This window comes from Danio rerio, chromosome 11, assembly GCF_049306965.1.
Source record: "Danio rerio strain Tuebingen ecotype United States chromosome 11, GRCz12tu, whole genome shotgun sequence".
Taxonomy (NCBI): Eukaryota; Metazoa; Chordata; class Actinopteri; order Cypriniformes; family Danionidae; genus Danio; species Danio rerio.
This window is the reverse complement of record NC_133186.1, coordinates 31565539-31579729: the sequence shown is the minus strand read 5'-3', so window position 1 is coordinate 31579729 and position 14191 is coordinate 31565539. Positions and strand designations below refer to the sequence as shown.

The 14191-nt window shown below is 36.6% G+C and overlaps 1 protein-coding gene across 12 annotated transcripts in view; it reads left to right on the top strand.

Annotated features, from left to right (window-relative positions):
- The window catches only part of arhgef10la (Rho guanine nucleotide exchange factor (GEF) 10-like a), a 222932-nt gene that overhangs the window by 63257 nt on the left and 145484 nt on the right, over positions 1–14191 (top strand). For all 12 annotated transcript variants that reach the window (XM_073916824.1, XM_009306102.5, XM_073916829.1 and 9 more), the window contains 2 exons: positions 8833–8978; positions 12079–12251. In XM_073916824.1, coding sequence (XP_073772925.1) covers positions 8833–8978; positions 12079–12251 — 319 coding nt within the window. The remainder of the gene's footprint in view (positions 1–8832; positions 8979–12078; positions 12252–14191) is intronic.

Here is a 14191-nt window from a genome sequence, read left to right as displayed (position 1 = left end):
TTTTTAAAAAGAGACCTGTTTGTCTTATTTATCATTCCAATATGACAGTGGACACACTGTACCTACACAGTTCTGTCCAAACAGCTTACAAAAGTAGATTTTCATCATAAGTGCCTTTTATTAGTGATTGGTTATCTAAAGATTTATTTCAAAAAGAAGAAATGAAACCCACCCCAAACTGTAAACTTGCTGTTGAGACAAATTGATTGATACAGAGATTTTTTTGATTGTAGTAGCACAATGTAAGTTTTCTACAGTTTTGTGGCAGGTTCACCCGCTGCCAATTAACTGAAGCTCAGCAGTAATTCTCAGCCTCCGGTGAAATTCTTGGAAATGTTGGGTTACTGTTATGAATTGTGTCTGAAAGAGAAAAGTAGAGGGAAAGGTGTTCAGGTGTTACAGCACCTTGATATAAGCTTGCCTATTTATTATTCATTATAAATATCTCGTTACTTAGCGTTCCATCAAATTCCCTCTTTAGTCCAGCCCTGACAGCCTGCAGGCCTTCTCGCTTCATTTTGTTTCTTGTTTCAGACAAACCCGAACATGATTTTGTTTTGGATTGTTCTGTCTATCAGATTGTCACAACCTGACATGATTAATAATGTAGAAAAAACAGACATTCATTTGAAAATAAGTTGTGCCTTGGCAGTTTCGGAAACATCAAATTGACAGTTGATCATTGGGCAGTGTCGGGTCATCGGTGTGAGTTTTGCAGGCTAGTTCACTGTGTTCCTCACTTTGCTTCTTTTTGGGCTCACATTGCAAGGGGTTTGTCAGATTCAAAATGTAGAATTGGCCTTAGCCATCAGTAACAGAGAGTGATCTTAATAGCTGTTTATCGATGAACCTGATTTCCCTTAAGGGAATGACAATACAAATACTGCCACCTGTGGGAAAAATACCTCCTCTCATGCAGGCACAGAAATTATATTCTCAGTCGACTGTCATCCTTTTGGTGTGTTCACATGCAGCTTTTTGGTCTAGACAACAGTCTACAGTTTTCATCGCTGCTAGTTCTTTGACATCAGGTTAGCATGTCCCAGGCTTTAGGGTTTACTCACACTAGACGATCTGACCGGAACATAATTGACCACAGTAATGTACCCTGGTCTATTTAAAGAGGTGGCCTCATCTCTAACCATGCACACTATGGTCAACATGGGGAAAGTAATGTTGACATTATTATTATTACTTGGATAGGGTGACCAGGGATCCTGTTTTTCCCCTGGATTTTGTATCACCATGGGCAGGAAATTAGATTTAAAAAACACAGAACAAAATCCACAATTTCACTTTTCAAACCAAAAGGTTTAAAGTTTCAAACCTCTCTTACCTTATTGATAGTACAGAAAGTTTTGTTTGAAAACAAAGCTGTGTTGATATACATTTCAAAGTATGGCATGAGAAATGAGTGATGGAAACACACAGGATTAAAAAAAAAAAACCTTTGAATTTGAATGCTCACTTAGTTTAGTTTTGGACTTGTGAAAAAGGCTTAATGTTAGTAATGGCAGATGGAAATTACTTTGTTGGATAAACTTGAAAAAAATACTTTAGTGCATACTACACCCACATGACTAATCAGCTGTTTCGGTTATGCTTGGCTTGTTTACTGTTGGTTACTACCAATACTACAATCACATGCTCTAATAACTTAGTAAGTAATTACTTTTTTTTTTTTTTACAAACTGTGAAAAGTTTTACATTAAGAGGCAAATCTGGCTAATGTCAATTTCCTGTATAATACATTTACATTTACATTTACATCTACATTTAGTCATTTAGCAGATGCTTTTATCCAAAGCGACTTACAAATGAGGACAAGGAAGCAATTTACACAACTAAGAGCAACAATGAATAAGTGCTGTAGGCAAGTTTCAGGTGTGTAAAGTCTAAGAAGGAAAGCATTAGTAATTTTTTTGTTTGTTTGTGTGATTAGTTGAGGAGTCAGAGAGGTAGTTGCATATTAGTAAGGAAAGTGGAGACTTCAGTTTTTTGTCACTTTTTGAAGACAGCAAGTGACTCTGCTGTTCTGATGCAGTTAGGGAGTTCATTCCACCAACTGGGCAGATTGAGCGCGAGCGTTCGGGAAAGCGTTTTCTTCCCTCTTTGTGATGGAACCACGAGGCGACGTTCATTCACAGAACGCAAGTTTCTGGAGGGCCTATAGATCTGCAGAAGTGAGAGCAGATAAGAAGGGGCGGAGCCAGAAATCGCTTTGTAAGCAAACATCAGTGCTTTTTAATTTGATGCGAGCAGCAATTGGCAGCCAGTGCAAATGAATGAATACCTTTTTTCTTTAACTTTTTTTGCAAAACAATTTGCTTTATAAACGATGGCTGTACTGTATTCAGTTTCTCCATTGTTTTTTATTCTTTCTTAGACTTTTTTTGTCAGATAAAACATGAACTGGCATCTGTCTGCACCATTCTTGATGTCAGCTGTTTAGTTTAACAAAATAGTCCAATCATGAAAGAAGATGTGTAGGTGAAGACAGCAAGCAAAGAACAGCACTGGTATAAAGCTGTTATGATATAAATATAATAATAAACTGTTATAATACAAATATAATATAAAATATAAAGTGCATGTCAGAGCTGTAGCCCTTATGTAGATACAAAGCATAGTGACAGACAAAAATGTAGCAGATCTCTCTTACTAAAGTAAGAACTTTCCCAGCTCTTATCTGATATATTTGTTGTGGAGTTAATTCAAGCCTTTCTGTAATGATGAGTCACACACAATGTCGTTATACAGTTCACTCAAAGACACACAGACACGTTTAGCTTTGCACTGTTTTGCACGGTAATTGTGACACAAAACACATTAATATATACTGCTGCATGGGCATCTGTTATGTTATGTACAAAATAAACCTGATTTAAGTCCACCAACCGAAATTGAAGCATCTTCTTTTATAATTATAATGACTTTATAAGGCTGTGGTGATGAATGACGTAGCATTTTTACTTTCTTTATCACAAACATGAACTGTTTTATAAATGTTTTAAACTTATAAAAATCATTCTTGAGATGCAGATGATCACAGAAAGCTACGATCTTTTAATTCCAGTTGCTTTGCGCACTTGTGGATATGATTATACATGCTACTAGAGACCTCTGTCAATCAATTCAGTGGGCAGGGAAACTGCACTTCAATGGCACGTTGCGGTGTACCTCAAAAAGGAAGGGGAATTTGGATCCTATTTTTAACATCAGGAAATAAAAAAAGAGACTTATTGTGTTTCTATCACTCCAATACGACCGTGGACACACTATACCTACACACAGCTCTGTTCAAACAGCTTTCAAAAGTTGATTTTCATTATTGGCGGCCTTTAAAACATGAGCTGTCTTAAATTATAAGCTTAACTGTACTGTTTTGCATATGCAGAGTTCTAATGTCAACTCGCCCTTTTTAATGATGAATATAGACTATGATACTGTACATGCCATATAGAAAGTTAAACTTACTTATGCAGGCTCAGACCATGCCTTTTATATTTGTATCTTTCTCTTTTTTTAGTCCAATCACAAGACAACAATATAAACTGTTCACATATGCATTAGTTCTTTGTTGTTGGTTTGGTGTCAGGGTCTTTAAAACCAATCTCCCTGGAGTCACGGATCACAAAGACAATTGCACGCTGTAATCTAAAACTAAATGCAATTTGTTAACTCGTTCTAAAGGTCACCATTATTACATATATGCAGTTACTGTACATTCACAGGGCCACTGTAGGTCTTCATCATCTGACAAACAGCCTTTAAACAACCTGCCAAGTACCTGAGCATTTCTGCTGACCCTGAAAATAACTAACTCATCTCCCGTTATCCCTGGCCTGCATTTTTCTTTACGAAATCATCAGCGAGCAATGATGGTCCATTAATGCACTATGTTGGTGCCTGGATACATGGCAGGGGTGTTTCTCTTCCATTACCATGCTCATATCACAGGCCAGCTGCTCCAAATCCAACAAATGCATTTCTGAATAAGAGAATTAGAGAGTAAATGAGACACTTAATTGGAAAATCTAAGTTGTTTTCAGTATCTCTTGTTTTGGTTCGCCTGCTTTCACTTTCTCTCTTTATCTGTCTGGAATCTCTGTGTTTCGCCCTCCTCTGCTGCAGTCATTTGTCTCTCTTTCTCTTCAGTCTTTCTTTAGGTTGCATCTTTAATGTTTTGTCCTTTTTCTGATGTAGCAATTATTCTCAGCATTATAAGTTTGTTTATTATAAGGCATTATAGGTACATATGGTACCTTATTATTACAGTTCCTGACTAAAATCTTGTCGTCAATCCCACTTGTAAGAGCATCAAATAATACCTTAACTTCTAGTTTATCACTGAAAAGAAGCAGAAGATTGATTTTTCGATTAATCATCTGTTGAGCTGCATTCCAATCATGACAAATATTGCAGAAGACCTATTGAAACCTTCGTGGACCCAAGATTCTTACAGAAATCAGTCAAGTTTGCTAAAAGAAAAATCATGGTTTGAGATTACATTCATTGAGGGGTGTGTGAGAGATCTGCAGTGTGGATGGCAACTTAAACAGCCTGAGGTAAGACATTTGTGCTGCCGATTACATTACAAACCACAGGAGAGGGCAAATTCTTCAGCAGGATGGCGCTCCTTCTCTTACTTCAGCCTCCACATCAAAGTTCCTGAAAGCAAAGAAGGTCTAGGTGCTCCAAGACTGGCCAGCCCAGTCACCAGACATGAACATTATTGAGCATGTCTGGGGTAAGATGAAGGAGGAGGCATTGAAGATGAATTCAAAGAATCTGGATGATCTCTGGGAGTCCTGCAAGAACGTTTTCTTTGCCATTCCAAATGACTTTATTAGTTAGTTATTTGAGTCATTGCAGAGATGTATGGATGCAGTCTTTTAAGCTCATAGGAGTCATACACAATATTGTCATACACAAGAAGGTAGCTGGTTTGAACCTCTGCAGGGTCAGTTGAAATTTCTGTGTTGAGTTTGCATGTTCTCCTTGTGTGGGTTTCCCCCGGGTGCTCCGGTTTCCCCTGCACTCTAAAGACGTGCTATAGGTGAACTGGGTATGCTAAATTGTCTGTAGTGTGAATGAGTGTGTATGAGTGTTTCCCAGTGATGGGTTGCAGCTGGAAGGGCATGTGCTGCGGGACTAAACAGAAAAGAATATGAATGGATGAGTAGTTACATTAATAGGTAACCTATTCCATGTTGAAAAAAAAAAAAAAAAAAAAAAAAAATATATATATATATATATATATATATATATATATATATATATATATATATATATATATATATATATATATATATATATATTGTAATTAAAGACATTTTTAAATACAGCACATACAAACCGGCAAATAAAGTATTTAAATAATAGTTAGAATGTGTTATGATTTGGTTTCCACATTTCAAAGCTAAAATGTGTTTATGCATATTAAATATAAGTTCATTCATTGGCTTGTCACCTGTGCATCATTCATAAAGATGCACTGACAAGTTTTATCCACAAGCTTATAATTTTATCAGTAGCCATTTGTGACACACATGCATGTCTCTTATTCCCACACCAACCGTTTAATTATACATGTTTCTCATACTGTATAATTTATAATATAGTATAAATGGAAACCAAGCCTTTGACAGAACCGCACTCTTTCAATCAATGCACAAAGAAGAGCGTTTAAGATGAAGAGACTCTCTTGCAATAACTCCAATAACTAATATGCTCACTTTCAGAATCAGACACCGCTGCTAATTATCTAACACATTTGTTATTACAGAATAGCAGATGGAATTACCATACAGCTTGTTCTGTTGGTCTTGTTTTCTTTCTCACCTCAGCCGAAGCGGAGTGTTTTCAATGCACATTATTTTGAATCCAATGCTTCAAATGAAAAAAAAAATCACCTTCAGTTGTTTGTTTATTTTTATGCATTTCCTAAAGTCGAGAGTAACAAGAAAGTAGAAGGCAAGTTTTGAACTTGTCTTGTGTTCTTGAATGGCTTTTACTGTACAGGTATGTGTCGTGAGTGCATCACCCACTGCAGAGGCTCAATCCTTACCATATTTTTTTTTTTCAAGCATCCCGGCTGTGCGTTCCAGTCTGTTCCATTACCCCATATACACGCAATGAAATATTCATCGTCAGTCTCAGGCTATGTGAGTTAGTAGGGCAGCAGATAGTATGGTGTACAAGCATCTCTCTGTCACTCCTCAGCAAGCATGTCACATACATCTCTTTCTCTCACTCACGCTCGCAGACATCCATCCTAACTTACAAACCATTTCAGTCACACTCCCAAGTCCCTGAAAATGATATCTGTCCTTCCCTGGAAAATTCTGTGTTCAGCCTTCAGGGGGCGCTCTTACTATAAAAACACTGAAGCCCGAAGCCTGTTTTCTGACTGACTGAAGGTCTAATTTTTCAATGCATTTCAACAAAGGCCAAGCAGTGTTGCCAATTCCCTCTGGATCCGGCGACTCATTTTGTGTGATGCGGGCTACAGAAGCAGATGCATTATTTATACAACTACACTCCTGACTGATCAAACACCAGCAAGCAATATTTATTTGAGCCGCTGGACATTGGGTTTCACTGCTGATGTAATGAGGATGAACTCTGGGACTGTCTCCTAACACAATGCACATTATGATCTTGTTTTTGTCCCCTGCCTTGTTTTGCATTCATGGATGAATATAGAATGGCTATACAGTAAACAAATGAAGCGTGTAGTATTGCATGTTGGGCTGATGTAGTTTTGAAAAGGTATACCTTATTTGCAGTTTTGACAGATTTGCACATTATAGAGGAATAATTGTAATGGAAATACTTATTTCAAGAGTTCACACTCAGCTGATGATTGCGTATAAAGCGTGTTTGGCATGCTGTCCTGGGAGCGAGCCCTGAGCTCAGAAGATCCAAGGCGGAATGAACCACCAACTACTGTATATCAGCTGTATATCAGCATATGGTTATCCATTGAATGCCCAGCAAAATCTGGTCTTTGAAATAAACCTCCAGGGAGTTGAAATCAACTCAATCTGAGTGTACATTTGTGAGCATCGAATTTACTCCTCCGCTGAGGTAAAAATCACTCTGCTTTTTGAGTTGAATTATAACACTTTTTTTTATTTGTTAAATTTTAACACTTTCTGGAGTTAAAGTTGTAATCCTACAGAGAGTACTTTTACATTTGGGTATAACATGAACTCCTTACCAATGTTAAAATGTTAACACTTCTTAGAGTTAAAATGTACTTCAAACTAATTTTTTTTTGTGTGTGTGTGTGTGTGAAAATGACTGAACTGCAGTACTCCACTTACTGCTTTTATTTATGCAAATCCACACATTAGATTTAGAAATTCCATCAATGGACACACTTTCAATTTCATTGTCATTATAGCATTAAATCTAATAGCAAATTTACAATTGATACATTTTGGCAGCCAGTGTCAACTAAAACCAATGGCTTAGTAAATGCATAAAACAATCAACACACCACAATAAATAAAATAAAAAAATAAGTTTGCAGGAATAAAAAGCTGCAAAAAAAAAAAAAAAGTCTAGTCATACTTCTTAATCACAGCCTCTTTTGTGATGTTTACAGTATAAGATCTATTCGTATGGAAGTGAAACAACAAACAAACCTACATTTTTTACATGGACACTGCATTAAAGGCTTTGAGGCGACAGTGCTAACCACTGAGCCACTGTGCCACCCTGTCCTTGATGAATCTAGGAAAGATGGGGAGAAGTAGGGGTGGATGGGTGTATTCTAAATCATATGATATCTAAATATGAAACCAGCCGTGGACATAAGCACATGATCCTCTCAAAATTAGTTTATGAATAAACTTCAATTATTCACTCTGACGTCCAAATTCTCACTTTGACGGTTTGTTGTTAACACAAAGGATCACTTAAAGGAAGTTCTGAAAGCTTCTAAATGTTGCAGCTTTACATTTTTAGTTGAATCAGCTTGAGCTTATAAGTCATTTCTATAGCATTAATTACTACGTTAAATAACTACATACCAAAAAAGCTTAATTAAACTTCCATTTAAAGATTTCTTTAAAAACATGACTAACTAAAATGTCACTAACATATAATAGATGCTTTTTTTTGCTGTTAGGAATAGATTTAGTTTTTCTAAAGAACCCTTAAAAGTTTCTTTAAATAAAATTCAGTTTAATGCGACCTGCTCCATTATATTAAATCAATTTTTCCAAGAAACACATTTAAAGTTTTATTAAATAAAGAATGTTTCTTTTCCAAACCATTACCAAAATATTATAATTATATAAGTTTGTCCTTTTTACTTTAGTGCATAAAACTCAAATGGGTTTCTAAATTGAATTCAAATTGATGGAGCAGACCCTGCAAGTGAATGAACAATCAAAAGTGCTGCAACAAATGACATTTATTTGAAAGCAGTTTTAAGGTAAGTAAGGTCATAATGACATTATAAATGCCTCTTCAGTTTAGACATCATTCTAAAACTATTTATGTAATAAAAGAACCTTTAGTGGTCCTCTATTTTTATTGTACACATGCAGTCAAATTTAGATAGTTTGTGGATGCAACTTTGTGCTTGTCAATTCAGTTTGAAAGGAGTATTTTCTTCAAGATTGGCTTTTATTCCCACAACCTTTTCCACTACAAATCTACCACTGTGTTTCCAATCTTCTGTGGTGCCTGCCTGTGAACCTTCAAGTGTCTTATATGCCACGCTGTGGCCTCTAAGTAAGTGTGTAGCCATGTAATTGTAGCCTCTATTTTGTAAGACTTGCGTGTAATCAGTGTGTCCCCTGTCTTTTTCTTCAGTTGCTCAACTCGGAGCAGAGCTCTTTGATCCTTTGTGAGACGCTGATTGAGACGGTGTACGGTGAACGAGGACAGGTCCTCAAGTCTAAGGAGCGGAAAGTCTTTCTCTTCGGTGACGTGCTCATCTGTGCCAACATCAATGTCAAGTATGTGTCCTGTGCAAGGTCGATTGACTTTTTCTTTCTTCCTCCATCCCTCTTTTGACAGATTGTCGCTCATCAGCCGATCTAAATATGAGTCTCCTGAAGCATTACAGTGACGTTCCCCCCAAATACCCCCCAGTCAATGTTAGAGGGTTAGCTAATGGCTAAGGCACAGGACAGAATTGAGCAGAGTCAAATGGGCCATCATTATCTGGGGACAAATAGCGGGGTGTTTAGCTACAGAGACAGGAATTATCCCCATAGATCACTGGCATAAAGCGCTCTTCTGTTCCACTCAAATAGATTATCTATGACAGCTCCATTGATCACATCTCAGCAGTGCAAAAGGTAAACAGCTAAGTGAAAAAGCTCACGCTTATAGTGAATTTCAGATCTGTTGAGTTGGTCCCTCTACTGCAGCAGGGTGGTTCTCTGTTCTTCTGAAGCGTGACTCAACATGATCCCGCTGCAGATCCCAGTTTCCGAGAGTATTTTCAGGGCTTATTACATTCTTCCACAAGGACATACTGTATGTGCTCATAATTTGCACCAAAATATATAACAGCCAAAGTCAAAATTATTAGCCCACCTTTATTTGCCCAATTTCCAACCCAAGCTCATTCTGGAAACGTAGCCCCATGGACGTTTCTGGAGACTGCGATTTACATGGCCGGAGGTACGTAAAGGCCGCGTTTGTTTTTTTTCGAGCGAACCCCCGGGTCGGTGTGGCACCGCTCCGCCCCTCCTCTTCGCGCTCGCCGGCCGACGGCTCGCCTCCGAGTGGAGGGCTTTCCTGATGCAATCAGTTTGTCTGCTTAGCTCACAGCGTTGCGTCGGCGGATCGGAGGCCCCGGAGGAGGAGCCGGAGCCGGCCACGGTGGACGACGGCCGGGATCGAGTCCGGGGAACAGCAGGTTCCGGAAATCAGGTAAGACAAAAAACGGAATCCGAAAAATAAGGGCGAGAACGCGGCGGGATCCGAAACATGATTCAACATGATCCCGCTGTCGAAATCGAAGACGAAGGCTTTTGCTTTTTTTTTTTTTTTTCCGATCCGGCGGCTTTTCGCGCGAGAACGGCGCGGGCGCGAATGCCGTGCGCTCCCGAGAGGCGCCCGAGACGCGAAAAAGCGTGCACAGCGGCCTCTGGCGGATCCGCGAAAACAAAAAAACGCTCGAATACGTACCTCCCGGGACGTAAATCGCGGTCCGCAGAAACGTCCGCGGGGCTACGTTTCCACAATGAGCCCGGGTTGCCAATTTCTGTATAACTGAAATATGATTTCTTCAACACATTTCTAAACATAATAGTTTTTAATAGCTCTACTGATTTCTTTTATCTGCCATGATGACAGTACATATTTTCTACTAGATATTTTTAAGTTACTATTATTTATGTTAAAGTGCAATTTAAAGACTTAATTAGGCTAATTAGATTAATCAGGCAAATTAGCGTAATTAGGCAAGTCATTATATACCAGTAGAAAAAAAAAAGACTTTCTCTAGAAAAAAAAATACAAGAAATACTGTTAAAAGAAAATAAATCACAGAAGGGCTAATAATTTAGCAATTTTACAAGCAGAATTTGTTGTAATACACAAAGTGCACTGTTATTTCAAACATTTTGCTTCAAACTGTATTTATTTAAAGGGTTAGTTCACCCCAAAGCTAAAATTAAGTCATTACTGAACCTTATCATTCTAAACCCACAAGACATACAATACGGGTCAAAAGTTAGGGGTCAGTAGGATTTTAAATGTTTTAAAATAATCTTCTCCTCCTCACCAAAGCTGCATTTATTTAATTAAAAATACAGTACAAATTGTACAATTGTGAAATGTTATTGCACTATAAAATAACTGTTAAAAGTAGTTTATAATTTAATTTAATAATTTGTACCAGTGATTTTAAAGATTAATTTTTTTTAGCTTCATTACTCCAGTCTTCAGAAATCACTCTAATATTAATAATAATAATAATAATAATAATAATAATAATAATAATTATTATTATTATTATTAATGGTAATATTAATATTGACTGGAGTAGTCATTTTATTTGAAACTACATACAATAAGAAAGCAGTTATTTAAAATTATATTTTACAATTAATATTTTTTTTTTGTGCCGAGTAAAAACATAAAAAACTGACTCTAAACTTTAGCATAAATCAAAGATAACTAAATATAATAAATAAATAAAAAGGACTAGCGGTTTTTTCTGTAATTTATACTTTTCTATCAAAGATAGAAAATTAATTGCACTTTTTGTTTTCATTATCTTAAGGGATTTTATATGAAATAATCTCATTATAAAAAGCACAAAACTTTGGTTTCACCTTCAAATATTTTGATTTATGTATGTAAAATATTCCAAGCATAAGGATGTTGTTGATTAGGAAGGCATCTTCATTACCGTCTATTACAAGTCCATAAATGATGTGATTCACATTAAAGATCCTGAGGTGTGAAATCCTTGGGTAAAGCCAGTCATGAACATCTGACCATAATGCATCCACAAACAGTGAAAAAAATGATCGGTTGTTGCAATATCATCACAAAAAATACATTTATTAAAGTCAAATCCAAATCTTATGCCTAAATATTCAATTGATGGATATATCCCACTTAAATTTTTTCAATTCCATTGAAATGTTCTTGCCATGAAAATAGCCTTTGTTGCTGACATGGAAAAAAAAACACACACATACATTTACTCACTCATCACTTGTTCCAAACCTCTTATATTTTAATTCTATAAACTAGTATCAATATGCATTTTTAGTATTTCCCTCTCCCCATACTATAGATGTCATTCATCAGTATATCATCTTCTGTGTTAAAAGGTTATGAATAGGTTTGAAGTTATGAATAAATTGAAATTTTTGATAGAACTATCCCTTTAAATACATTCTACATTCACACATTTATTTTTAGTCACAAATGTGACTGAAATACACCATTGAGCCCTGATAAATAATAACAAACCCTCCAAACAGCTGGAAGTCTCTCCACAATATACTCACAGCTGATCAGTCAGCCTCAATCTATTTATATTTATGCAAATACTGTTCATCTTTACACGTTTTTCCTTGTCACCACCAGGGGGCCCCCTGACATCAGCAGTTTGGTCCCAGTTGGTCCCAAGTACACCCTCAAATGGAGCGCCCCCTTACAGCAGGTCCAGGTAGTTGAAGTGGGTCAAGAAGCATCCCAATCCAAGGACACACTTTATCAGCTTGGAAGTGTCAAGCGTCCGGGCAGCTCTTTTGGACAAGGTAATGACAGCACTGTTGGCTCCTGCTTTCTAAACAATCAGATAAAAATGCGCCCTGATGCGAGTCTCTAAAACATTTTGGATTAATTGACCATTCCTTGTGATCAGTGCACCTTTTTATGGCCTCCGCAGATGAGTGTTTCTTGGTAAAGGTAGATAAGAACAACAGAAGCGCAGTATAAGCAATCTTATTTCACTGTCTGATAGGCCGCAAACATATTCAGCCTGCTGTCATCAGTCTTGGTGCATTATTTCCAGCTCCACTCCCAATCAGAGCAAGTACATTCAGGAGATTGGAATCAGGGCTGAACATCCTTACAAAACATTATTGTGTTTTGAGTTGGTAGACGACGAAGAGGAAGAGAGCAATTGCGAGGCGCTAAGATAAATATGCTGACAGAGCTCCAGGTACAAAGTGTTATCAGGATGTACAGGTTCTGGCTGTTTAAGCCTTTTGCTTTCCGAGCTGAAATATTAATGGTGTTGTCTCTGGAACACCCATGTTGGATTGTGCACACAGGGGAGCCAGGAAATTAGATGACAGAAGATGTTTAATGCCGAGGCACTGGCAGACAGCTCGCGGGCAGGAGTCTTTCCAAGACCTCTTATGCTCCCTATACCTTATTTCTCAGTGAAATCATTACAAAACAGCGTTCTGTCCAATTTATCTGCCCCTGTTCTCTTCCTGCTGCTTTATAACTCGGCTGAAGCCTTCCCATTTCTCATTCTCTTCGTCTTTCTGTAATTTAAATTTCAAAATACTAGCATGCTTGTTTGACATCAAATGTTGGCAGGAAATCAATACCAGGAAGAAAAGCGGTGACGGGAAATATGATCAAATATTGTATTTTCTGAATGGGTATAAAAAATGTTTTTAATAAACGGCAAATATTCGCTGTCAGATAAAACATCCAGTCAGACTCCACTAATTATTATTTAGTAACCAGCCCACAGATCATTTTTGTTCTCTCAGTTTCTGTCTTTTGAATATTACATGTTGTATTGCTATTTTTTTTTTTTTTAGTAGGCTCAGACTTTTGTATAACATTGGCTTGATTTGTTTGCTTTAGTCCAGTCAACATTAACTATTCTGAATGTAAGATTTTAAAATAACTCTTCTTAAAAAAAATATTCTCTACCATTAATACTTTTGCAAATTAGCTCAAAGGGAAGAAGATTCATTTGAACGGGGCTTCAAAAGTATTGACTCTTTAAATTCGAACAAACGAATCATCCAGCGATCGTTCAAACGGACTGTTGACTTTGATTACGGCTTTTGCTATCAAAATAAAAACCCATTTATGTTTAAGCAGGGTAGCAAGATCCAAGTTTAAGACATTCATAAATATATACAGGCACCTTTCTTTATACAAAATTAAACTTTATTGACTAATCTAACAGAAACTAACACCTAACACATTCACACAAGTGAAAAGAAGAGTAAAGAAAGTAAAATAAGAGGTTGAGAGAATATAATGATGAAAACCCTCGGATTTTGTAAGACCAAGCCAAGCGAACCAAAAATAATCAGTTTAACCTTTCTATGGTCTCTTTAGGGTTGCATTTAGTTTAATTATTAATTAATTGGGCAAGTTATTTTTTAATAATGGTTTGTTCTATAGATTATCGAAAAACATATAGCTTAAAGGGGCTAATAATATTGACCTTAAAATGGTTTTAAAAAAAATTAAATCTGCTTTTATTCTAGCTGGTAAAAAACAAATAAGACTTTCTCCAGAAGAAAAATTTCTTGCTCTATTAAACATCATTAAGGAAATATTTAAAAAATAACAAAAGTATAATAATAATATAATAATTCTGACTTCAAATATGTATTTTTATATTCTAGATATGGCATAAGACTAAAAAATGTTCATCCACGTAACAATTGTTGGACCGACAAATAACTTAATTACAACAGATATGTCAAACGGTCTATCA